This window comes from Peromyscus eremicus, chromosome 5, assembly GCF_949786415.1.
Source record: "Peromyscus eremicus chromosome 5, PerEre_H2_v1, whole genome shotgun sequence".
Classification (NCBI taxonomy): domain Eukaryota; kingdom Metazoa; phylum Chordata; class Mammalia; order Rodentia; family Cricetidae; genus Peromyscus; species Peromyscus eremicus.
Window position 1 is genome coordinate 7,922,044 of NC_081420.1, and position 26,799 is coordinate 7,948,842.

Below are 26,799 nucleotides of genomic sequence, written 5' to 3' on the forward strand. Positions count from 1 at the left end.
TACAAGGCAGGTGTTGCAGGGAAGTCTCATTGACCTAGCAGATCCTCACCGTGGGCTGTGATGTGTTTGGTACAGTCCCAGCCCACCCCAGAGGACTTTGTTCCAGAACAGGTACAGGAAAGTGACAGGCGATGATGAGACAGGACCACCTGTGCTGGGAGACAGAAGCGGGACACTGAGCAGGTATCAGAAACTGTCTCCTGAGGATGTTGTTAAAACTGCTCTGTATGTCTAGTTTCCTGCACCCTGCAGAGAGATTGCCTTCTCTGCATGGCCCAGACTCGGGGGAAGTTAAACCATGGCAGGCATGGCATTGGGGATGTCCATTTGAAAGATGAGCTGGCCTCCTTCCTTTGGAAGGGCTGCTGGAGACACAGGAGGGTCCCTCAGTGACCAGCTGTGTTAGTCTTGTTTCTGGGACAAGAACCCTGACTAAATGACTTGAAAACCTTTATTCTGGCTCACAGTTTGAAGATAGAGTCGCTGATAGCAGGAGGCAGTGGCAGGAGATGGTAGCTGCTCACACTGTGGCCAGTCAGGAAACATGGACGCTGGTTCAGCTTGCTTTCTCCTCTTCACTCTGTCTGGGATACCAGCACATAGGATGCTACTGCCTGTATTTAGGGTAGGCTTTCCTGCCTTAATTAGCCCAATTAGAAACTCCCTTATATACATGCCCTGGTGTGTCTCCTGGGTGATTCTAGGTCCTGCCAAGCTGACAGTATTAACTGTCATTCTGACCTAGGGCTGCTTTACTGTTTGTAAGATGAGCAACCCAGCCCCTGTCCCAGTGAGCTCTAAGGCAGAGGTAGGAGCAGCTGCAGAGTCCTCATGATGGTGTACTCTGTGTGCCAAAGGAGAACATAGAGAGGTAGGCAGTCTCCACAAGTTCTATTCTGAGGTGACTGGATTGACACTTCCCTTAAGGATGGTAAGGGGAGCTGTCCTTGCCCACTGTGACTTGTCTCTCCCACTGATCCATAGACCTAGTCTCTCCAGGCACCCACAGGATGTCTTAGAACTGTTGCTGGACTCTTCTGAAAGCCTCCATCATTGGACACCTCAAGACACATCCTTGGCAAACTCTTTCTTCTGGTGCTGAAGGTCCCCTGTGTCTTGAGTTCTTGGAAATGTGAAGGATTTTCCAGGCTATGGAGGAGCTGAGAGGGCCCAGCTCTTGGCCAATTATGCCAGAGCTGAGGCCAAACCAGCCTGGGAAGGTATTGAGCTGGTGGTGCCCTGTGAACCAGAGGCTAGGAGCATGGCTACACCCTGTGGAAATTGTATTTTCTGGATCAGCCATGCATCTTGTCTTTCCTGTTCCTCTTAAGGATGGGGGGATGTGAGGAGGTGGTAGTGCATCTTGCTCTGAAGCTGGCGTTGGTTCTGGCTCTTGGGTGAGGAGCCCGGTCAGATACCTGCTGAGGTTAAAAGGAGTGAGCAGGAGCATCTGGAAGAAGCCTGGGTCTAACAGCCTTCTTCTCCAAACCCCTGCACTGTGGTCAAAGCCTGGCCCAGCCCTTCCCAGGCCTAGTCGTCTGCATGTCCCTGGAGTGCCTCAGCTTTGCTATAGCCTCCTGGCTCTTGGTCTCCCAGCCAAGAGATCAGAGCAGCCCTACCTCTTCAGAGTGTTGTGTATACTGATACTGCTTCTAGAACATGTAGCTTGCATTTCATATTACACAATCAGCAGCAGAACAAGACAAGTGTTAACATGGGGGACAGTGAGCTAGTCAAGGAGATTCTACCCAGCCATCATCTTTGATCTCATAGTATTGGGGACCTTAAAAAAAAAAAAAGATTTTTTTTTTTTGAATCGCGTATATATGTATGTGTATAGGGTGTGGGGAGAGTATGTGAATGTGAGTGCAGGTGCCTGCAGAGGCCAGAAGAGGGCATAGGATCCCCTGGAACTGGAGTTATAGGCAATTGTGAGCTGCCTGACGTGGATGCGGGGAACCAAACTGGTCCTCTGTAAAAGCAGCAACCACTCTTAACTGCAGTCTTTCCAGCTCACCGGGGAACTTTATGATGAGTGATATTTGGAGGACATTTGGCTCTTGCTGCAGTCCCAGAAAACCATAGAGCCTCTCCTGAGCTCAGCACAGTGTCAACAGTGGGAAGTATGATGTAAGAAATGGGACTTGGGGCCTGAAGAGATGGCTCAGAGGTTAAGAGCACAGACTGCTTTTCCAGAGGACCTATTTTCAGTTCTCAGCAACCACATGGCAGCTCACAACTGAACGGTCTGTAACTCCAGTATCAGGGATCTGGTGTCTTCAAGGGCACAGGTATGCATGTGGTGCTCATACATATAGGCAAAATACTCATACATATAAAATAAATAAATCTTAAAAAAATTAGAAAAGACATGGGTAATTACTTCTGCTCCCCTGGGAGTTCCTTGGTGTGGGGTGACATTTAAGTGATGATATGTCTGTGGCTAAAATCAGGGGATGACCAGATCCATACTAGAGAGAGAGGCGGGGGGGGGGGGGAGGGGGAGAGAGAGAGAGAGAGAGAGAGAGAGAGAGAGAGAGAGAGAGAGAGAGAGAGAGAGAGAGAGAGAATGAAAATAAGAAATATCTATAGAAAAGCTTTGCCATGACACAGTCAGGGACAGCAAGCCCAGAAAAGGTAGCATCTGAGGAGAGTTAAGTTAGGAGACACAGAGTGTCACCTTAAAGACAGAACTTTGTTCTGGCTTGGCATTGACTCTCCAAGCTGGACCTAGGAACACCTAGGTCTCCTCCACAGAGAACCCATAATGTAGATGGTGCTGAAATATCTGAGTTAGTTCCCTTGGGAGGCTGTGTGCTCATGCTTTGTGAATCACTCTTGCACTGGGACTGGAGACATGAGCTCTGCCTTCAAGAAGCTTGCCCTGGAAGGAAGAACCTTTGTGGCCTCTCAGCCCAAGCCCTGAGAGAACAGGCCTCGTTCTTCGTGATCAGACCACTTTCCTGTTTTTGTCTAGATACCCTGTTATGTGATCTCATCACACACTTTATTCTGTATTTAACTTTCTAGAGACTTAAGCCTGTGTACCAAAAGGAAATCCACTAGCAAAGGGTATCATGTAGTTAAGCAGACTGGGAAATGCTGACTACCAGCTACCAAGATAGACCATCCCTACAGGACCATTGATTGGACTCAAAGCTGGGCTGTTTAAAAACCTAGTGTCATAATGTTATTTGCATCTTGTAGGAGGACAAGGTGGTGGCCTGTGGCTTTTCTGTCTTGCTTGGGTCAAATCTATAAATGTATACAATGATGAAGACAGCATTTGCATATTGCTAATCCCTACTTTTTCATTCCATTTCCCAAGCCCCACCCTCCATGTTTCTAATCTTGGTCTTCCTTCTCCCATCTCATCCCTGGCCAGAGCCTTCCCGTGTCCTCTCATGGTCAATGCTGCAGGTCAGCACTGACTAATGGTTGTGAAGTTTCAGGTCTAGCTCCTAACTTGGAAAGCAGTCCCCGCCGCTGGGTGATCTGATGGCCACTATTCAGCCTGAATGAGGCTCAGGTCTTGGGCCTGCCTGTACCACAACCCAAGAACAAGGCTCAGGTCTTGGGCCTGCCTGTACCACAACCCAAGAACAAGGCAATGACTGCTAGATGTTTTCCTGCCAACCGGTGGTCTGCCAACAAAATGGTGGTCCTCACCCATGCACCATGTGACTTCTGGTCTCTAACTCCAGCTAAATGTGGCATACGCCACAGCTCATTCCCACCCCATCTCTTAGGGAAGGGGGAGAGAACACTTCCCTAGCAGCACACCTTGCTACACAGATGTGCCTTGCAGCCAGCAGCGATCACACTTGCCACTTCTGAGGAGGAAAAGAAGAGGTCATACAGACCGAAGGTTGCCTTAGGCAGGGCCTGCGGTTAGTTCATCTGTCACTTTCCTTGAAATGAGGCCCACATCTTTTTTGTGCTTTCCTTTCTGGGACACCCCAGTGTGTCCTGAACTAACACAGCTAAAAATATAGTGAAAGAGGAATCTATTCAGGCTGGGCTCTGTGATGCTCCACAGCCCTCGGAATGCCTGCATCCCTTGTGTGCATGACTGCGCATGACACTTCCTGAAAGGCCAATACCAACCTCATTTTCCTTAAATTAAAACAAAACAGAAATGAGAAGCCAAAATTTTTAAGAAGTCAGGGTTACAACAAAAAGAAAGTTGGCCACTGCAATTTAAAGTGCAGAGGGTGTTCGGGTCTGTTTCCTTGTCTGGCTTTGTGAGGGTTTTGTGTTTAAAGTTTAGGAAACTGAAACGCACCTGCAATCCCAGCAACCAGAGGGAGCAGCTGGCGCTGCAGCTTCTGTGTGCAGGCGTGAACAGTTCTAGTCTGGCTGTCACTAATGTGAACTCTCAGTGTTCTTTTTGCTAACAAATTACAGAATGGTGCACAGTCTTACAGAGTGGACTGTCAAGTGACTAAGGAGATGAAGGAGCTGTGGCCACCTGCGACCTCAGCCCCTCATCTCCTGAGGGGATGGATGACTCCAGGGAACCCTTGGACAAGAATCAGTTCAGCACTGTTCCCCTAACTGAGCACTGTCAGCAGTTAATGGGTTCCCTTGGGGTATGCTGTAGGCTAGAGGGAACAGCCTGGAAGCCAAGGGTAGGCCTCGCCCAAGATGTGGAGGTGGAGCAGGGCTTCCTCCATTGCATATGCACCTGTAGAGCTCCCAGACTGAGTTCTAAGAGCCCTTGAAATGGCTTTAGTTTGTTTCTTCCTTATTCCTTCCTGTCTTTTACTTTTGATTTTTGAGATAATATAATTACTTTTCCCTTCCCTTCTACCCCCCAAACCTTCCCTACACTCCTTCAAATTCATGGCCTCTTCTTTCATTGTTACTGCATGCAAATATGGATATGTTATTTACATATATATTCCTAACTATAACCTGCTCAGTCCATATGTTACTTGTATGTATGTTTTCAGAGCTGACCGTTTGGTACTGGACAAACAGTTGTGTGCTCTTCCCTGGTGAAGACTGCCTCCCCTGCTCCCAGGCCTTGTGGGTTTTTCCCTCTCCACCTTGGTGTGTCCATTGGTACCATCCTTGCTCAGCTCTCGGCTGGGCAGTCGTGAGACGATGGGTGTAGCTTCTGACATTACTAGGAGACACGGCAAATTCCCCATTCTCTGGCTCTTACTACAGTTTCTTGTCCCCTTTTCTGCAGTGTTTCCAGAGCCTTAGGTGCAAGAGTGCTTTGTAGATGTATCCATTCAGTCTGGACTCCACAGCTCTGCATTTTGATTGCCTGTGGTTTCTCTGTTGCAAAGGGAAGTTTCTTTGATGAGGGGTGAAGATTACACTGACCTGTGGGTATAAAGACATGCATAGTTGTTGTTAGGGATTACACCAGCTAATCAGGCTTTCCTAAAAAGTCCATGGCCTTGTCCAGGAGCAGATGGGACCTGGGCACTCTGAAGTAGTTGATCCAGATCCCCATTCTCTTCCAGGGCCCAGGGTTGGATCACAACATTTATATCAGACTTTATTTATCTTATTTGTCTGTTTAGTTTGTTGTTTTGAGATAGGGTCTCGTTGTGGAGCCCTGGCTTGCCTGGAACTCGCAGACGTCTGCCTCTCCGGTGCTGGGATTAAAGGCATGAGCCGCCACACTCCGCCCTGCCACTCCCCCGGGTTTGAAGGCTGTAGTCCAGGCTGGCCTAGAAATCACTCTGTATCTATGTCAGCGAGGGCTAGGGTGAGCTTAAACTCAGAATCCTCCTGCCTCAGCATCCCCAGTGCTGAGATTGTAGGTGAATACCACCCCACTGGTCCTCCGGACGGCGTCCTTTCTTTCTTTTCTTTGTTAATGTGGTTCTGGGGATTGACCCTGGGACCTCATGAGTGCTGGGCAATGCTTTGCCATTGAGCTCATTTCCAGCCCTTGACAGTGTTTCCTGAGTTTCAATGAAGGCTAACCTGTCAGATGCTCTGTCTTTCACAGATGGCCTGTTGAGGGTTCATCAAACCCAAAGACACCTAGGTTTTCTCCTGTTACCTGCTAGGGGTTTTATGGGTTTTATTCTCTACAGTTAGATCTGTGGTCTATTTTGAGGTTTTTGTTTTTGTTTTTTGTTTTGTTTTGTTTTTGGCCAAGAGTGTAACGTCTATGTTGAGGTGAATTGTTTATATAGATGTTCACACATACTTGTATACTTGTTGAAAATCTCTGCCTTATTGAAGGTAAACCACAGTGCCTAAAAACTTCAGTGATCATGAAGGTTCTCTGTGTCCTCTCTGTGTCTGTCTGTCTGTCTGTCTGTCTGTCTGTCTGTCTCTCTCTCTCTCTCTCTCTCTCTCTCTCTCTCTCTCTCTCGACCCCAGTTTCCCCTCCCTCTTCTCCTCCCAGTCTCTCCCCCCCACCTCCCCTCTGCTCCCATCCCCCCATCCGCTCTTCCTCCATTTCTATTCAGAAAAGGGCAGGTCTCCCATGGATATCAACAAAACATGCATACCAAGTTGTAGTAAGACTAAGCACTTTGCCTTGTATTAAGGCTGGGCTAGGCAACCCAGTATGAGGAATCCAACCCAGTATGAGGGTCTCCCCAAAAGAGTCAGACAGCCCCTGCTTCCACTGTTAGGAGTCCCACAAGAAGACCAAGCTACACAACTGTCATATATATATATGCAGAAGGCCTAGGTCAGTCCCACGCAGGCTCCCTGGTTCTCAGTTCTGTCTGTGAGCTTCTATGAGCCCAGGTTGGTTGATTCTGTGGGTTTTCTTGTGATGTCTTTGACTCCTCTGGTTCCTGCAATTCTTCCTCCCGCTCTTCAGCAGGATTCCCCAAGCTAGGCCTAATATTTGACTATTGGTCTCTGCATCTGTTTCCATCAGTTACTGGATAAAGCCTCTCTGATGACAGTTCCCACCAATCTATGGGAATAGCAGAATATCATTAGGCATCATTACATTGACATTTTTTTCCCAGTCCTGTTTGGTTCTATGCTAGGTCTCTGGACCAGCCAGCCTCTGGGTCCTGGCACTCCAGATGTGTCAGGGGTTGGCTCACTCTCGTGGCATGGATTTCAGGCTGGACCAGTCATTGGTTGGCCACTCCCAAAATCTCTGTGCCACCTTTACCCCAGCATATCTCATAGGCAGGACAGACTGTAGGTGGAAGGTTATGTGGCTGGGTTAGTGTCCACTGGAAGGCTTGCCTGGTCACAGAAGATGGCCAGTTCAGTTTATGTATCCATTATTTCTAATTTCTAAGAGTCTTAGCTGGAGTCATCCTTGTAGATTCCTGGGAGTTTCTACCTGACCCTGAAATGACCCCTTTCCAGTTGTTTCTTTCAGTTCTGCCCCACTCCCTTTCATGATATCTCTTAAAGTGGCAATCTGACATTTTTATTTATGCCACCACTGTCTGCAGAACAGACAAGTTCTACATTAAGGGTCTGTTTTTCTTGGGTCAAGAGGAGCTTATAGCATCTTGAAATGTTTTTGGTTTCACAAAGCATGGCACAACCTTAATGTGCATTTTTCCACCTGGGATCCATGTCTGTTGATGGTAAATACTCTTCAGGTTGTTTATGAACTTGACGGTATCTCAGTCTTTCTTTATAGATTACAGATTTAACATGTATTAGTGTTTCATCCCCCTCTGTTAGTCTTATTTTTTCCCCATCTCTTTCTGCACGTTCTAGATAAGCACTTCTGATCAGGGTAAGTGCCCTCTGAGTCTTCCAGCTTATTAATTCTGGGGAGGACAGTTTCTGGGAGTCAGTCTGCACCATCTCTTCTTGAGGCTGGGTCTCCTTTCTGCTGTTTCCCTGTGTACTCTAGGCCTGGAAGCTTCTGGGTGATCCTCGGGTCTCTGCCCCCCATCTTGCACATCACCTTGTAGGCTTCTGTGGTTTCTGGGATTGAACATGGGTTATCAGATTGGAAAATGCTGTTGCCACAGAGTCATCCCCAGGCCAAGCCACAGCATTTACATTTTACCTATGATACTCCGATTTCTCTAAGTTCCGCTGGAGCTCTTAAAAATGTTAGCTTGTCTTTATTTATTGATTTTAATATAATTTGTTGCATGAATCTTAAAACGTCTTACTAAAAAAAGAAAAACTCGGGGCCAGGTATTGGGGTGAATGCTGGAAGATGAGAGAAGCAGAACAAGCCACAGCCACCTCAACTCACCAATTCCTCAGCTGATCCTGTTTCCTCAGACTAGAAGCCTCTGAGTCCTCATCCAGAATGAGTCTCAGCTGAACTGTGGCTCAAAAGCCTAAAAGCTTAACCAGCCAGTTCCTGGTCCTCACACCTTATATACCTTTCTGCCATCACTTCCTAGGATTAAAGGCATGAGTCATCACACCTGGCTGTTTCCAGTGTGGCTTTAAACTCACAGAGATCTGGATGGATCTCTGCCTCCCAAGTGATAGGATTAAAGGCATGTGTGCCACCATTTTCTGGCCTCTATATCTAGTGACTGTTCTGTTTTCTGACCCCAGATAAGTGTATTAGGGTACACAATATTTTGGGGAACACAATACCACCACAATAATTTCTTACTTTTACTTCATTTTCAGTTATTATATTAAAAAAACTTAGTTATTTTATATTCTTTAAATAATTGTATAAAATCTTTAAAAAAGATTTATTTATTTTTATTTTATGTGCGTGGGTGTTTTGCCTGTATGTATGTAAGCATACTATGTGTGTACAGTGGAGGTCAGGTCCCTTAGAACTGGAGTTACAGATGGTTGTGAGCCTCATGTGGGTGCTGGCAACTGAACCCAGGTCCTCTACAAGAGTAGGCAATACTCTTAACTGCTGAGCCATCTCTCCAGCTCCTGATATGATGTCTTCATTAGTCCATTTCTGCTGGACTTTGAGTCACTGTTCAGAAGGACACACACACACTTTATACTTACTATAGTGTGTGTGTGTGTGTGTGTGTGTGTGTGTGTGTGTGTATGTACATGAGCGTGCTTCCATGGCACGTGTGGAAGTCAGAAACAACTTTTGGGAGTTAGGTTCCTAAGATTGAACTCCGGTTTTATCAAGCCCACGGCAAGAGCCTTTAGCTGCTGAGTCATTGCCCCAGCCATATGTATTGTTTGACAGTTCGTATGTGTACATGCATTTTCACTTTTATTACCCTTTCTCATTCCTCGCCCGATTCTGCTGAAGCTTTTTGTGTTTGCACACCACTGACTTTAATCAGGGTCACCTGTGTGAGAATGGGCGGGGAGTAGTTATTCACACCATTGGAAAATGTCATTTTTCATATTCTTACTTTGAAGCATTTGGAATTTATCCTGATGTATGGTGTAAGATAAAGATCAACCTTAGTTTTGTTTCATTTGGTAAAGCTGGTTACCCCAGCACAATTAATTGAAGACCCCATCTTTCCCCTGATTGGAGGTGCTGCCTCGATCACACATGACTTCCTAGGATAAGAGGACTCCTTCTGGACCCCTTTTCTGTTTTATTAGCCTGTGTTGTTCCATACTTTGCCCTCATAGTGGTTTCTCGTACCTAGTGGTATGTGTTGCCTTGTCTTTTGTCCAATTTACTTTCTTTAGTAAGTAAGAGTTCCCCTGGTAAAATTCACCTCACAAAGGATATTCAGTAAGGCCTGGCATCTCTCCTCACTCTTTGTCTACAGTTTCTCCCTTGCTTTTTGTATATGGACTCTGTGAAGATAGTCTTTCCTTTGGGATTCTAGAATAAATCTAGAAAATGAAATGAAAAAAAAAAAATCAGTGCACCAAGAGGATAATGGTCACATTTCAGACACAGGCTGATTTAGTGGGGAGGATCTGAGGGTCTTTAATCAGCCCCTATCCCCCTGAACCCCTTACCCAAGCTCAGTCTTTACTTTCGGCCTTCTTTCCTCTGGGAAGGCAGCTGTGTTCCCACTGTCCTCGTCCGCACTGTATCCGGAGCCTGTGTTCTAATCTATGAAACCAGGCCAGGGTCTTGGAGAACAGCCCGTAGGTTCTCCTCTCACACTTCCCGACCACACCAATGATCAGGCCTTTCATTCAGTAATTCATCTGGAATAACCTACTTGTGAAAGATTCCCTGAGCCCTGACCACGTGCACAAGCTAAGTGTTGGAGTCAGGATTTGTATGGAGTGCCCCATGTGTCAACCATATCAGAGGCCATCACTGTGACTTCAGTGTAGGGGCTGTGCCTCCCTCTCCTGTCTCTCGGGTAATACACTTAGCTCCTAGCACAGGGCCTGGCATCCACAGCATTACAGGAACACTTCTTTATTGAAGGAGTAGACTCGGCAAGCTGGTGAGCTTCAGGAGGGAGCGGGGTGCTGGTGGTTCGTGATGCCGGGAAATTCGGGAGCTACTCTGGACCCTAGAGTTTCAAACGAAGCAGAATCAGGATGAACTTGAGAGCAGTGGGCCACAGCTGTGTGAGGAGGAGCACTTGACAGGGCAGCATTGCTAGCAAACAGGAGGAATTTAGAAGGCTCACACAGACTGCTTTTTCCTGTTGCTCCTAAAAGCCACCAATGTCTGTCAGCTGCACCATGAGCAGCAGAAGCCGCTAGGAGCCATCTAGTGGGTTAAAATAGATGTCCCTAAAGGGCCCCAGGATCTATCTGCATATCACCACCAGGAATGCTTCTGAAAACTTACAGGAAGGAGAAGGAAGTAGGTAAGAATTAATGTGTTATCTCTTCCAAGATTTCCCACTGAAATGACAGTGACCAGTGAGAGACATTTACAGTACTCTTGCTCTCTTGGTTCTTATGTCTAGTCAGCCCAGAATTAAATACCATAAAAACAAAAAAGAATTTCTCAGAGCTATAATGAGTTGCAGCAAGACCAACAGAACAGTGTTAATCACACTGAGCCCCCTCCCCCCTTTCTGTCTGACCTCTTCCCACAGTCCCCTCCAGGTTTGCTTGCCAAGAAGGTGACATATCCCTCCTTGGGTTTGCCAGGCACTCCACTCCTGCTGTTCTGGCCCTAGTTCCTACCCTCCATCCCTCCCTTTCTACCTTCTCTTCGACCCCAGCCACTTCCTTACCAGGCAGTTGCATCATCCATTTAGAGGCTGGAAAGTGTGTTCCCAGGTCCCCAGAGCTTCCTGCTTCAGCAGCTTCCTGGGCTGGCCAGTCCGTGTCCTCTCGCGGTGTGATCTTACACCTGTCTGTCTGTAGGGGGCTGCTCTGGAGCCATTTGGAAACCCAGGCCCTCTGCAGATGGCTGATGACTGCCCTTCCTGGTTGTGATTGATTTTCCTGTAGTGACTGGGAGCTGCGGTAGACTTTAGTGAGCACCTGTTTGCTGTCTTTATAAATCTGTGTGCTGACAGTCAGTGCCTGCATTCACTGAGAAAGCGAGGCCAGCCTGCCTGAGGCAGCACCATTTGCCTTACCCTCTTGTCCCTGCCTCAGGCCCCACGGGTCTCTCGTCTAGGTTCAGAGACTGGTTTGTCATGATATTTGTTGAGTATCAGGCAAGTGCTTTTGATGTTTGTTGAACTCTTTTTTTTTTGTTTTGTTTTTTTGAGACAGGGTTTCTCTGTGTAGCTTTGCGCCTTTCCTGGAACTCACTTGGTAGCCCAGGCTGGCCTCGAACTCACAGAGATCCGCCTGGCTCTGCCTCCCGAGTGCTGGGATTAAAGGCGTGCGCCACCACCGCCCGGCCGTTTGTTGAACTCTTAACTGTGCAAGGCACCAGTGAAATGTTTTACACTGGGCAGCGCACTGAATCCATAGGCCACCCAAGAGCTACTCAGCACAGCAGCTCATCTCCCCAGAGAGCAGCTCTCCAGGCTTTTCTGGGGCTGAGTCCTCAGCAGTGCAGAGGACTGGGCACCAGGACCGCTAGTCCACTTGGTACTTCCTTGTTTCAAGTAGCCCCGATCACCTCAGGAGGACTAGTGTATGTCCAGTCTTCGTTGTTAGTGAAGGCTAAGCCTGAGGGAGCAGGCTCTAGAACAGTCACATGTAACTGTCAGAGTGTGCGTAAGGACCTGCAGGGGATGGAGACACTTCTGTGGCCTGGTGTGGGGCAAGGAAACAGAGGTCCTGCAGCAAGAAGAGACGACTGGAGGATGACTGGTACAAGGCCAAGGGTGAGAGGAGTCCAGAGCGTGAGTGGGAAATGGTAGGACAAGGAGAGTGTGGTCCTTGGAGTGACCTGTGCTGGGGTTTCAGGAAGGACCTGGCCTATGCTGGCAGCTGCAGAAGAAGCAGGTTGCTAGGGACACATCTGCACAGCCAAGAGCCTCAGGAGGAGCCCCATTGGCCTCAGATGGAAGGCCTGTGCAGTCAGTGTGCAAGGTTGTGTTGCTCTGGGGTGCTGGGGACACAGTGGAGGGCAAGAGACTTCTGGACCAATGTCCTTTCTTTGGCCCCTCAAAGAGGGGAGAGTGGAGTGCTGGGTGTATGTAGAGCATATGCAGATGTGCCTAGACAGCGACCCTCAACCTCAGGAATCCACTGCCAGGACCAAGTTGGTGATAGTGGAGGGTGACCCCGGGAGCTGCAGGCCCTCTTGGGGTCCTTCCTTTTGTGGCACTCTGCTGCTTCTGCCACTCTTTTAGAAACAGTCCGCCATGGAGAGCAACCTGAAGTTCCCTGTGCTTGCAGCCTTGCTGTGAGAAGGCTGTGCAGACTGGGAGGCAGTGTCTAAGGCACTTGAGACGGTGAGACAGCGTGGAGCAGCGCCACTTTGCGCCCACTCCTGTTTTGATTTCTGTCTGTGTTTCCCCGACTTATCTCTGTCTGATTCCCCGTAGCCATGCTGCCCGTGTGAGTGTGTATTGGAGTGTGAGTGGGTATCGGAGTGTGAGTGTGTATCGGAGTGTGAGTGTGTATCGGAGTGTGAGTGTGTATCGGAGCTGTTGCCCCACAGCAATGCAGTCTGCTGCTCTGCGCCTGGTTTTCCCTTTAGAAGTCCATCTGGAAAGTGGTACCAAGTAGGGGCTTTTTAAATGAACTTCCTCTTTACATTATGTTCTAAATCATTTCATTTCAGCAGACATCTGATTGTTCACCCCTTTGGGCTGAATTAAGAACAAATGGCTGTGGTTTTCCATATTAAAACAAACATACACGTTAACCATTTCCTTGTAAATTAATTTGGAGACCTTGGAAGTAAGTGATTGGTGCTGCAGAGGCTCGGGTAGAACAGGTTGGCTTAGACCGCCTTCTTTCCCTCCCCCTCCCCCAGCTCTGTAGCCCCAGCAGCTGGCCCTGCTTCTGCCCTGCCATGGTGCCCCCTGCTGGGGTCAGATGAAAGTCCCAGACCCCATCCCAAGGCAGAGCCCGCCCGCATGGCTGCCTGGGGGTGCTGTGTTCTGTCAAGGCAGGTCTGGCAGGACAGAGGTTAATAGAGTTCAAGTGCATTTTTCAAACATATGTAAACTGTTAAGTGTGACAGCAAAGGGTGAAACTGCTGGGGAGGAGACACCAGGTTCTCTGTTCTTTTCTCCTGCTTTTGCTTTTCGTACGCGTCTGTCCACCCAGTTATTTAGATGGCGAAACCAGGAGAAGGAAGTCGGTTTCTTGCCCTTGTAATCAAGGCTGCCTTACTGCTAACTCCTCCCCTTCCTGCTCCACCCCACCACCCCTTCGCTCATCCCCTCCTTCTCCTTCCCCTCTTCTTCATGAGGAGATTGTAGCCTTAGTACACAGAGCTTACATTTACAGCATCTACTAAGCATTTTACTTAGTAACTCAACCCTTACAGACCTCTGAGGTAACCCCAATCCTGTTCTATAGAGTGGGAAACTGAGGCTGGGTATTGTCTGCCATGGCTGACAGCAGTCACAGGAGCTAAGATTCAAATCTCCACATCTGACGGCAGACCTGGTCAGCCACTGTGCATCATGGCTGCTGCCCTTCGCTGCAGGCCAACTGGAGGTGGTGGAAGTCGAAGCTTCCATCTGCAAAGGTGAAGGAGGGGTTCCTGGCATTGGAGCTGCTCAAGCACTGGCCTTGACAGGCGGGTTAGAGTCGATATTTGCCAACTATCCAAGTGTCTCTTCTGTTGATATGCATGTCTTTTCAAAACATGCATGTGACTCTGACATATGAAGAATGAGTGTCCAGTGGAACGTACTTCAGAGACTCCCAAAGTAGGCTACAGCTCTGCCTTGTTGGTAGTCTTTGTGGGACTGGACCAGATGCCACCTGGTTCACAGAGCCGACAGCAGGGATGAGCTTGAGTGGGCCTTGTGGGAAGCGGTGGGTGGTTCACCTTAAAAAGTCTTTGTATCAACACAGACGGACTGTCTACAATGCCTGCATAGCCCTTTCTTTGTGGAATACCCAGTTCCTCTGAGAGCCCGGGGCCAGCTGAGGGTGGGCTCTGGGACAGGCCAACAACAGGGAGCTTTGCTGTGGCCCAGAGCTCCACCAAGGGGACAACTCTGCCAGCCTTAGTCTCTGCTGTTCCACACCTGAAAAGCAGTGGACATGTGGCGGACATGGCAGCAGACACTCCGGGTCACTGAGAGAACTGGAGAGGGCCATGGTGTGGTCAGACCACAGGAAGCTCTTAGCAGTCACCCTCCAATTGGGGTTGATTGGGTTAAGGCCTTCTAGAGTGGTGTCCCAATTCTGAACTTAGTGAAGTCAGTGGAGGGTGAGGACTCAAAAGAAATACAGTAAACAGATTCCTTGTCATGGTTTTGGCTCTGTAGTAGATATCGGTATTCTCCTTGGGATTATGTGCATATTTGCTTTCTTTGATTTCTGATTGTTACTTTCAATCTTTCTTTTGTTAGAGGAGATGCTTCAAACAGCTCCATAAAAGCCCCAGATTCTTTCCTTTTGCAAGGTTTGTGTTTGGAGTTTGGCTCAGCCTCACCACATCACCTGTTAGTTGTTAGAGTCTAATTCCGCAAGCCATGACTTCATCTCCCTGAAGGAAGGTAGACGAAATGCTTCCATATCGCAGGGTAGGTTCAGTCGAGATGCTGTGTGGTGGGGAGGGGGAGGGTTGGATTCTGAACCTTTGGGCTTGGGGTAAAATTGAGAGGTAGGGCTGTCAGAAGCGTTCTTGCTCAGCCAGCTGTCCCAGAGATGAGATGGCTGACAAGTCCCGGCCTTGTCCAAGGCCGTGGGAATCTTGTCATGGTGCCCTAAAACCGTCGTGTTCACCGAGGCCTGGGAGATTTGGGCTCTGAGGAGAAATGGCCACCTCACCAGTCCTGGCCACCACAAGCCAGTTGCTCTCTGGTTGTCTTACTGCTAGACCTGGCCGAGAGTGGGGTGCTTGGGTGTCTTTCAAGTCAGATCTTAAAACAATATTAAAAGAACCAGCTACCAAAGTACCCAGCAGTGAGCCTCACGCAGCGGTTCTGCCTGGGGAACTTTTACCATATTTACAATCCCCTCTGGACCTGACCTCATGCACTCTGGGCCCCAAACCAGGCCAGTGTTGGTCATTAGCCATAAAAGTTAGCTTGTCTCTGGCCAGGAAGAATGTTCCAGGGGTGAAGGCCTGGAGAGGGCTTCTGTTTCTTCCCTCCTAAGGCTCCCATCGCAAACCTTCCATGGTTTCTCAGAGGTTCCCTTTTATTTTGTTGGCTGTAGCCTCCGGGATGTAGCTCCTAATTAGCACTCTGAGGAAGGGTCTAGGGACTGAGCCCCAGAAACCATGGAGAGGCAGCCACAGGAGTTGCCCGGCAGCTCAGGGCCTCCATGGTTTTGCCCTCTATGTAACTTACCAAGGAGAGGGTCATATTCTGAAGAGCAGACCTCAGGCCCTTCTCCTGTGGTGTTTACACCCCGTCACAGCCTCACAACAGCTGTTCTCTCCCCGTGTATAAAGGCCAGCGTACCCTGAAGAGCAGGCAGGAACCACCCTGTCTTGTTGAGCGGTTGGCGGTTTGTATCTCTCCTTCTCCATGCAGCAGGCAGCCCTCTCCTGGCCAGGAAACCTTTTACTTTATTGCTGTTTCTAAAACTGGGCCTAGGCTGAAGGGCAGAGGGCATTCCTGCTGCTCAGCAAGGGGCAAACGCACAGTGTGGTTCCTGCTTCCTTAGCAGTCAGGATGTGTCCTTGTCTTTCTTACTGTTGTAAAGTGCCCAGGTCCTCTGCCCAGTGCAGTGTGGAGGCAGATCGGGGCGTAGACCATGTTTCTTGTAAAAGGTGTGTCTTGGAGGTACTCTGTCTTGTATGTCCCCTGATGATAGTGTTCCTATGGTTACTATCCATCTGGAAAAACACGAGAGTAAACAAGCTACAGTACTTACCAGTGCGTTGGAGTCTCTCCGAGCCCCACCTTACTGTTGTAATGGGTACAGCGCCTGCTTCCTCCCTGCAGAGTCCAGGGCCCACTCCTTGGTGGTAGGAACCTGGGCTGGACATTCATCTCGACCTGTGCACATTGCTGGGTTTTGCAGAAAGGAAGCCTTGGACTTCAGCTCATTGGTACACAAGGCAAGAGAGTGACACCCTTACCCTGCTCTTTCCCAGGAGATCCCATTGCTTGATCTGCCGCCCACCTCACCTCTCACAGCCATTCCCGCAGGACTCCAGGCTGGCATCCCTCAATCCAGCTGAACTGGCAACGTGCAAGGCGTCCTTGAACTTTCCCAAGGGAAAACTAAAGCCATTGACACTGGAGCCACAATCAGACCTGGGGCAGGCTAATGGAAGCTGGTGTCCTCGGGTCTGTGGGGTCAGTGTGCCCCCTGACCTGTGGTGCTTGCTTCTGGAGCACTCAGCTGCTTTCTTTCCATTCCTCACATGCTGCCTCTTCCACCTAAGCCAGCAGCCCACACCACTCAGGGTTTCATCTTCATTTCTATCATTTCCCTGCCCAGAGAATCAAAACACAAAAAAAGTCAAAAACCCAGAGAGACCACACCTCTCCTTCTCCCCACCTCTGCCTGGGGAGGCCTTCTGTTGGGACCCCTGCAAGAAAAGGAAACAGGCTTCTTCTCTAGAAACTGCTCCCCCATGATTTGCTTGACATGGGGTGGGTGGGCTTAAGGATTTAGGAAAACAGTCCACCACTGTAGACACCTGTATGTTCCCTGTTTTAGATAATGAGCAGGTAAGGCCTTTTTAGCACACCAGGGTCAGCAGACTGTAACCTCCCAGCCGCTGTCTGCATGCTCTGGCTCCCCATACTGAAGGGTCCTCCTCCCTACAGCCCCGCAGAAGGGGGAGAGGCTTAAGAGAGGAGTGTGCTAGCGCTAGGAAGCTTTTAAAAATGGCTCCACAGCTCCGTGATGCCAGAGGCCACTCTTGAGCCGTCCTGAGTGCTGAGTTCCAGCCCTGGGACTGCTCTGGTAGGCTCTGCTCTCTGCCCTTTACTGCCGGGGTCTGCTCTTGTGGGCCCCAGGTACCTGCTTTGCTAACTGTTGAGCTGTGTGTGGGGAGGATGTGCTACCTACACCACACGGACAGGAGTCTGAGGCTCCACTGGACCACAAGCAGGCATTTCTGCATCCGTGACCCCTGTGTCTGACGCACTACAGGTCACCTCTTCGTTTGAAAGAGAGGGCCTATGAACAGTTATAGGGAACTTTTAGGAGAATGGTTCTCGAAATCCTGAGAAACTGTGCTGGACTGAGGTTGGAGGAGGACAGCCTGTGAGGCTAAGGTGGAAAGGTAAGCCTTTCTCCAGTTAGTGCCCGCAGGTACTGGCCAGTCCCCCTGCCTCACACTGGGGCTCTCTTGTGCATGAAGCCCAGCAGCCCTGCTCTCTAGAGCTCCGGTCTGTGTAGCCTCGTGTTGATCTCCTTCCTGCTGGTAAGACAGGAACCTCAGTGCCTTTGCATCCCTTCTCAGACACAGCTTGGTCTCTGTGATGACTGAGCAGAATGATTTCCTGGAGTTAGGGAAGGTGACCTGTGGCTCCAGGTGTGACTGATTCCCTTCCCCTACCCCACTGTCATTACGAAAGTGTTCATGAGGAGCCAAGCACACTCATCTTTACACATAGGTAGCAAGTTTTTGTGTGGGGCTCAGTTGTTAATCTCAAAAATGTACATACCATCTCAAGTGTGGTAGTGCATGCATCCATCTAGCTCTCAAGAGACTGAGGCAGGAGAGTCACATATTTGAGGCTATCCTGGCTACCTAGTAAGTCTGAGACTAAAGTAAGACCGTGTCTCAAAGCAAGCACCATAGACAACCCTGAGTATCCTAAGTTTCAGGCTTGGTTTCCACACAGCTACCAGTTTATCTGCTTATTTCAAGATGTGCCCAAGCACTGGCTTTGTCAGGGTGATCTAGAACATATAGCATAACTGGAATATTAGACCTTGTTTAGTGCCAGCAGAAGGGCATCACAGGCAGACCCACAGCATGGGCAACAGTTGATACATTCAGGAACAGTCTGCACATTTCATAAAGACAGTGAGGAGTCACAAGGAGATGGGCAGGTTACCAAGGGAACTGTATTGCCGAGCAGGGAGTTGGGAAGGATCTCTTGCCAGAGGGCACTCCCCAGTGCCATTGATAATGGTGGAAGATCTGTCTTTTTACCCAGTGAGACTGCCTCGAAGGGCAGGAAAATAGACTTCAAAAGCATCAGACACAGGTTATACTCAGCCTCCCGGTCTTGTTTTATTCCTCGTCATGATTTTTGCTTTGAGGAAATTTTAGACATACAAAATGCTGGAAAAACTATTGTATTATTCTTACTAGATAAATAACAATCTATATAGTACAGGGTACAGTGCTGCTTTGGAACGTGCATACTTAGTAGACTAAGTAGTTAATCTGGTTAACATACTTGTCCTTCATATTCCTGTGTTTAGGTTTGGAGAACATTTAAAATATATGTTAGTGATTAGGGAATACATAGTATTATCAACTGTAGTCTCCGTTCTGGGCACGTATTAAGACTTTCCCTAAAATATAACTGAATCTCGGTACCCTCTGACCATCCTTTCCCCTTTCACTGCACCCCCACCCCAGCCTCGACTTCTAAATTAAACTTCTTTAGATCTGGTATCTTAGTAAGCTCTTACAGCATTTATTTTTCTGTGCCTGGCTTATTTCACTTAGACATGTCACCTGAGGTCTGTAAAGTTCAGGTCCGTACATGTTACAAAGGACAGGAGTCCTTGGAAAGAGGGACTCTGACCACATGCAGATGTAACAGCAGCTGCCACACTTTGCTGTGTTCACTGTGCTCTCAAGACAACATCAAGATGTTCCATTCCCAAATACCAGCATGAATTTCCTCTTTTATTTTTGTTTATTTTCATTTTGTGTGTGTGTGCATGCAGTACAAGCAGAGGCCAGAAGATGATGTCAGATTCCAGGAACTGGAGTTACAAGTGGTTGTGAGTTGCCATGTGGGTGCTGGGAACTGAACCTAGGTCCTTTGGAAGAACAGCCAGTGCTCTTAGCTGTTGAGCTGTCTCTAGCCACAGCATAAATTCCTCAAGAACAAGACTGTTCCCTTCAGATTGGCCATGCTACTGTCCAGTTTAGGAAAGCTAGTTCCTAGGGTGTGACTCCCATGTTCAGACCTCTTCACTTGCCTCCAGAATGACTTTGGTTCTGCCTCTGGCTCCTTTCAGCCTACAGTATCCCCACCTTTTGTTTTGTGTTACTGTGACATTGACCTTATGAGTCTAGTCACAGCTTCCTGATTTCAAATCCAAATGTGCAGGTGTTCTTCCTTGATTCAAGCATCAAAGATTTCTCAAACGCTGTCTATGTCAAGCCCCCTCCCCTTGAATTCTACAAATGGGTGATGCATTACCAGACATGCAGGTATTGTGTCCTTCTGGCCACACCCACTCCAAGCACCCCTCACAGCTCATTCTGGGAAATGGGAGCCAGAGCTGGATTTATATCGTAGTCCCACCATGTACTTTCTCAGTGGCCTTCTACTGGTCCACATCCCTCCCAACCTCTTCATTTTCAAAACAAAAAGTGGAACCTTTAACCCTGCCCACCTTTTCTTTTAAATCTCTTCCTGGTTTTCCCAGAAGTACTGCTTACAAAACATCCCTGTAGCTTCTTACCTCTGGTTAGCTGCTTCCTGAACCAGCCATTTCTTGTGTCCATTCCTGCACTATGATTGGGGTACGGGGGCATGTGAGTTCCCGCATGCCCTGAAATGACCACATGCTCTTCTCTGCCCTACAGCTGAGATCCTGGAGCTGGCTGGCAATGCAGCAAGAGACAACAAGAAGGGACGGGTCACTCCCCGGCACATCCTGTTAGCTGTGGCCAATGATGAGGAGCTGAACCAGGTATGGGCTCTCCAGCCCGCCCCCAGGCATGCTGGCACACACTCGGACTACCCTTACTCTCCAGCCTGCCCCCAGGCATGCTGGCACACACTCGGACTACCCTTAGAGGCTTTGGTGGCTGGCAAGACCTCGAGCAGCTTCTTATCTGTTGGGGCTTCACTGGGAGTGGGGTCGGGAGATGACAAGGGTGCTTGGCTCTCCTGGGAGAAATGACAGTGTAAATTGAAACCAAGTGAGGACTCAAGGAGTCTATCCCTGTGTAGTCTGAGTCCTGTCTCTATGCTTGTAGCTGCCACAGAAGTAGGAGCTGAACCAGCTCAGAGAGTGATACGTATGAGCAGGGCTGACTTCTTGAATGAGTCAGGGTACTCCTGGAGTAGGGTGGTGTGGCTCACCACCTGTGACTTTGGTTTTCCTGCAAGCTGCTAAAAGGAGTCACCATAGCCAGTGGGGGTGTGCTGCCGAATATCCATCCTGAGTTGCTAGCGAAGAAGCGAGGATCCAAGGGAAAGTTGGAAGCCATCATCACGCCTCCACCAGCCAAAAAGGCCAAGTCTCCATCCCAGAAGAAGCCAGTGGCTAAGAAAACAGGAGGCAAAAAAGGGGCCCGGAAGTCTAAGGTATGGGATCTGGGAGGGATGTGTGGGATGGGATAAGTAAGGTCATAGGGGACCTCCCAGCCCTTTTCAGAGCTGATCCCCATCAGGAAACTGACTGAGACAGGAACATGTGGGAGTCCAACTCACTGGCTAGTCAAGAGTGTCTTATGGGGCCGGGCGGTGGTGGCGCACGCCTTTAATCCCAGCACTCGGGAGGCAGAGCCAGGCGGATCTCTGTGAGTTCGAGGCCAGCCTGGGCTACCAAGTGAGTTCCAGGAGAGGCGCAAAGCTACACAGAGAAACCCTGTCTTGAAAAACCAAAAAAAAAAAAAAAGAGTGTCTTATGGAACCTGGCCACAGTTGGAGGACTGAACCTCTTGGGATTTGGGGATGGGTAGTGGGTGTCCAGGGAGCATTTGGAGGTGGGTGGTAGCCCAGCCCTACACCTTTTATACCTAGTCTCCTACATAGATGCGAGAGCCTTTGGAAAGGTTTCCTTGTGCCAGAGATCAGCCACCATACAGTCCTCAGAGTGGCCATGTGCCTGCAGGCTTTGATGCTGAGTTGTACAGTCTCTTTGTGTTGCCATGGCGATGTGTCCTCCTTTGGGTGTGCTGTAGCAGGAGCACTCCAGACCAGCTGTCATTCGGAACACTTGCTTCAGTCAAGACAGTCTTCAGCAGTTTCTCACAGACCTAGCTTCACTGGAAAGTAATGTGGATTACTCTGCTGATCTGTGGAGAGGCAAACCCTCTCATTAGCATGACCCAGAGTTACTTTGATGGAAAAGGGCAAAAAAGTCCCCATCTGTTCACACTGTTTTGGAGTTGGTGTTAGTTGGGGAGAAGGTGCTGTCTCCTCACACACACTTGTGAGTGCAAACAACACTGCCATGACATCAAAATCTAAATAAATACCTTTCCAAGGCCCAGAATTGTTCCACATTCCTGGAAAGAGAACCCTGACCTCGAGCAGCTAGTATTTCCAGATACTTGCATTCTACCTTGCTCAGGAGATCTGGAGGAGGTGGAGCAGGCAGGGCAGGACTTCACAGAATGTTCCTTGTTCATTTCTGCTACCTGTAAAGTGAGCAGGTTAGAGGTTCCCTTCCCTCTTTCTGTTTGCACTTGGGAGGAAGGGCAGGGCAGAGGAAGCAGGACAAGTGCCAGGACGGCCCTTTGGAATGTCAGAAGAAGCACAGAGAAGCCAAGCCTCCTCTCCCTTGAAAATGGACCCCAGGGCCTGGCTGCCCACAGCAAGGCCCTGGAATTAGGTGCTGGCACAGCAGAGTGGACTATGTGTTGAGCTTGGTCCTTACCCTCTTCCACGCACTCAAGTTGTGCTATCTGAACAGATCTTGAGATGCCAGGGCCTACAGCAAACCTGACCAAGCCTTGCTCCCCTTCACCCTAGTCTTCTGTCATAGGTTGAATGTCTGTGGTGTGTGTGTGTGTGTGTGTGTGTGTGTGTGTGTGTGTGTGTGTGTGTGATTTGTGTGATGTATGTATTTGTGTGTGTGCCTGTGATGTGTGTATATGTATGTGGTGTGTGTGAGTGTATTTGTGTGTGTGGTGTGTGTATGAGTGTATTTTTGTATGTATGTAATGTGTGAGTGTATTTGTGTGAATGTGTGTATTTGCAAGTGTGTATGGTGCGAATATATATATATATATATATATATATATTGTGTGTGTGTGTGTGTGTGTGGTGTGTATGAGTGGATTTGTATGTGTGTGGCATGAGTGAATTTATGTGTGTGTGAATATGAGTGTGTGTGTGTGTGTGTGTGTGTGTGTGTGTGTGTGTGTGTTGCTCCAGTCCCTAGTAGCTATGTTCCTAATAACCATATGTCAATAATCACTTGAACACTCAACCTCTCCTTTGATTACAAAAGCAGGGAGCCTGTGATGGTGGTCTGTTTTTCTTCCACACAATAAAACACATTGTCTGCTTACTGTACCAGTATTTGGCTGACATTAAACCCTGGGGGAGGCTGAAATTGGAACCGTGAACAGCTAATTTTCAAAACATTTGTTTAATGTAAATTGTGTCAGCTCCCAGCAACAGTGGAGGACCTGGCATCTCCATGTTGCTGTGGAACAAGCTGAAAATCACCTTTCCAGGGGCATGCGCAGCGCACCTCACCTCAGAGACATGCTAAAACACTTGCACTGAAAGGGAGTTGGTGTTTTTCAAGTGTCAGCACTTGACATCCAAATCATAATTTCCTCCCTCAATTCTGTATAATTTGAAGGTTTTGAAAATCTCCAGTGTGACAGTTGAGGCAGCTACGGTGGGAATAGTCAGAGGGTACAGAAAACCCTGCAACTCAAGTCCGGAGCTCTGGCTATGCCCTGGGCTCTGCCTACTTGGGTGGCCTCAGGAAAGTCTGCTCCCTTCTCTGCCTTGGTCTGCCCTAGCCCATAAAATGACAGGGTCTGTTCCAGCCTACAACCAGTGACTCTGGGGATATTGCATAATATATTTTTGTATAGGTAATGTGTGTAAGTTTGGAGGCAGAAAAAAAAGGTCTTGCTCCCATCACTGTCATTATATAATGAATTATTAACCTACTTTTTAGAAAGTCTGTATATAAAAATATATATATATATATACATATATATATATATGTATATATATATATATATGTATGGGAAACCCTTCTATCCTAGATGTTTAAAACGTTAAGTCACTGTTTTGGCAATGTAGTGTAGTGTCAAAAGTGGAAGGCCTAGGGTCTGTGACCTGGCTATATTCTAATTATGCCATTTGTGTGTTCTTGGCAAGTTTCTTATGATGCTCAGTTTCCCCATCTATGAAGTGAAGCTACAACACAGGGAACTTAGGAGGCTTAAAAGAGAATTCATGCAAAGCACATGAAACAGCCTGTGTCATGGTGGGAGCTGCAGCTGCCCTGACCTGACCTGGGCCATTCTCTCATTCTGTTGCATTGTCAAATCCACCCTTTTCCTGTGTGAAGACCCCACCCCCAGGTGATGAAGGTGTGCTTACTGCTCACTGCCTGCCAAAAGGCCAGGCTGATTTTGGTGAGTGCCTCTTTTCTGAGGAACAAAGTGCAAATTAAGTGATTAATGGTCTGTTACAGCAGTGGTTCTCAACATGTGCGTTGTGACCCCTTTGGGAGTCACATATCAGATATTTACCTTACAATTCATAACAGTAGCAAAATTGCAGTTATAAAGTAGCAATGAAATGATTTTATGGTTACAGGTCACCACAACGTGAGGAACTGTGTTAAAGGGTCACAGCATTAGGAAGGTTGAGAACCACAGTGTTAAGGGATGTCAGCAAAAAAGAGTTGATTCTTATGAGGAATTGCCACCCTGACAGTTCACTGACCTTTGACTGATGGAGAGTAGATGAGGCATAGGTGAACTTGGCTGGCAGGTCTTGCTCCATCTTATTTAATACTGAGTTCAGGAGTGTAAATGTGACTCCAGACTGACTCTGACCTGCTATCCTTTTTCAGAGCAGCCTTCTACATCACCAATATACAGCACTTTTGCATTTATGTAAAAATAAGAGTCTGGTCTACAGAGTGAGATCCAGGAAAGGCGCAAAGCTACACAGAGAAACCCTGTCTCGAAAAACCAAAAAAAAAAAAACCAAACAAAATAAGAGTCTGAAAATCTTACAGTCATTCGAGTTACATGGGATTGCTTAGATTTTCTCCCAATCTTTGATCAGAGAAGAATCTATTCCCTTGTATCCCCACTTTAAGAGAGAAGAGGCATTTTTCTTCTGTAATTGCAGGCAATGTGCTTCAATTTCACATGGTTATGATTTGAATGTGGTGGCTTCTTGCATGCAGACCGTTGGGCTAACCTGGGGCTTCTGCTGCTTCACAAAGGCCTAAGTTCTCTGCAGAATGGATGCTTCTCTGTGCAGCACTTACTGGTTGCTCTCATTCAGTCAGGAGTCGCCAGCCTCAGTTCCATTTTCCAAGTGAGGAGTCTTAAGGAAAGGCAAGCAGTTTTCAGTTTGCCCAGGTCACACAGCTAGTGGAGCCAGGGTTCAAATGCAGAAATTACAAGTTCAAGTACTATCACTAGTGCATCCTATGATCGTGGGCCAGCCTCTTGGCAGGAATCCTACTGTTCTGATGGTAGAGGACTGCAAAGTCACCCACTGCAGGGTAAGTGGGGCTACCACAATCTCTATAAATCACTGCTGAAAGCCAGTCACGTCCACAGAAACACGCCCTGACAGTGGATGTCTGACACTGTCCACAGAAACACACCCTGACAGTGGATGTCTGACACTGTCCACAGAAACACGCCCTGACAGTGGATGTCTGACACTGTCCACAGACACCTGTCCACAGAAACACGCCCTGACAGTGGATGTCTGACACTGTCCACAGACACCTGTCCACAGAAACACGCCCTGACAGTGGATGTCTGACACTGTCCACAGAAACACGCCCTGACAGTGGATGTCTGACACTGTCCACAGAAACATGCCCTGACAGTGGATGTCTGACACTGTCCACGAGGCCTTCTCACCTCTTACAAGGCATTGTGCTTCTCTCTATCTGCTTAACCCTCAGGGAGACACCTGCACCCCATTCCTGGCCACAGACTGAGCAATCGCTCTATGAGTGATGCTGTGCTGACTAGAATAGTGGTGTTCAAGCTCCTGAGAGAATTTTCAAGCTTTGTATACATTTACATTTAAAGTCTGACAGATTCTTCATAAGAAATTTAAAGTTATTTTTAGTATTCTCTCTGTCTGTCTCTCTGTCTCTCTTGTTTATACAAATTCACAACAAAACAGTTTACTAACACTGGAAAATTTATATCTTTTTACTTACCTTTCTTTCACTTACCCTACAGAATTTAATTCTAATGCTTTATTAAAGTGTGTGTGTGTGTGTGTGTGTGTGTGTGCGCGCGCGTGCGTGCCTTTGCTGTGTGTGCCTGTGCCACCATTTGAGTATGAAGTCAGAAGACAACCTCTCAGGTTCAGTTCTCTCCACACTTTTACATGGGTCCTGGGGATCAAGCTCAGGCCACCAGGCTTGTGTGGTTCGTGCCTTTCTCTGCTCAGCCGTTTCACTGACCTCATGTGATGTATCTTTATGCTTAGTGTTTTAGTGACGTTCGTAGCAGAACACTGTATATTTCAATTCATTTGAAATAGTTTTTGTGATCTTATACTAAATGATGTACATTTCTCAAGATAACTTAATAATATAGATTTAATCAAACCAAATATGCATTAAAGGTTTTAGAGAAAAAATGAAATTTTATTGGAAAAGCATCTCCTAGTAGGATGAATGATTCCTCCCCAGCTGGTTGAAGGATCCTAAGATGTATGAATTGCTCAGATGAGATGAAGGTCAGCATCCTGTTCTGTAGCACAAGCTGTAAAAACTCTGAAAATCTTGCTCCCTAGAATGATAAAATGAGAGCAGAGAGGTTTGTTACAGCAACTCTGTCGCTCTGTCCTCTCTTTTCCTGGTACAAATGGTCAGGTTAGCAGTCTCCCATCAAATTTACAAGTGAGTTACAAGACAGCATGGTGTTCCTAAGCACCCTCCCTCACCAGGTTTCCCTGCTGTCAGCCTGCCTCACTCACTGCTGAGTTGCAGCTGACATTGGGACATTGACAAACTGCAGGGCTTTTCAGTGGTCTCCAGCTGTGAACTCAGACGTTCTTTCAGTTTTGCTGAAACCATGGGGCTGAAAACAGCAGACCTGTGGATGCTCTGTCGGCCTTTCTTTCCTCACTCTCCAAAAGTCTGTCACCAGAGGCCGCGGCTTCCCACGCGGTTCTTGATTACCTGGCTCTCTTCCATGAATCAGGTCAGTTGAATTCCAAGTATTAGGAAAATGAACCGGTGAGAATCGGAGTATAACTCTGCTGGCTCTCTTTCTTGATAAGTGCTTTTGTCCAGTCTCAAAACCCCGGAGCTGTGGGTTTAGTTTACTTAGTTTATGGAAAGTCAGCTATATCATTGCCAAAGCCGTCTTCACTGCTAAAGCAGTCG

The 26,799-nt window shown here is 48.0% G+C and overlaps 1 protein-coding gene across 4 annotated transcripts in view; it reads left to right on the forward strand.

Annotated features, from left to right (window-relative positions):
* LOC131910903 (core histone macro-H2A.1) overlaps window positions 1-26,799 on the forward strand; it is a 64,685-nt gene that overhangs the window by 13,265 nt on the left and 24,621 nt on the right. For all 4 annotated transcript variants that reach the window (XM_059262830.1, XM_059262831.1, XM_059262828.1 and 1 more), the window contains exons 3-4: window positions 20,081-20,187; window positions 20,610-20,807. In XM_059262830.1, coding sequence (XP_059118813.1) covers window positions 20,081-20,187; window positions 20,610-20,807 — 305 coding nt within the window. The remainder of the gene's footprint in view (window positions 1-20,080; window positions 20,188-20,609; window positions 20,808-26,799) is intronic.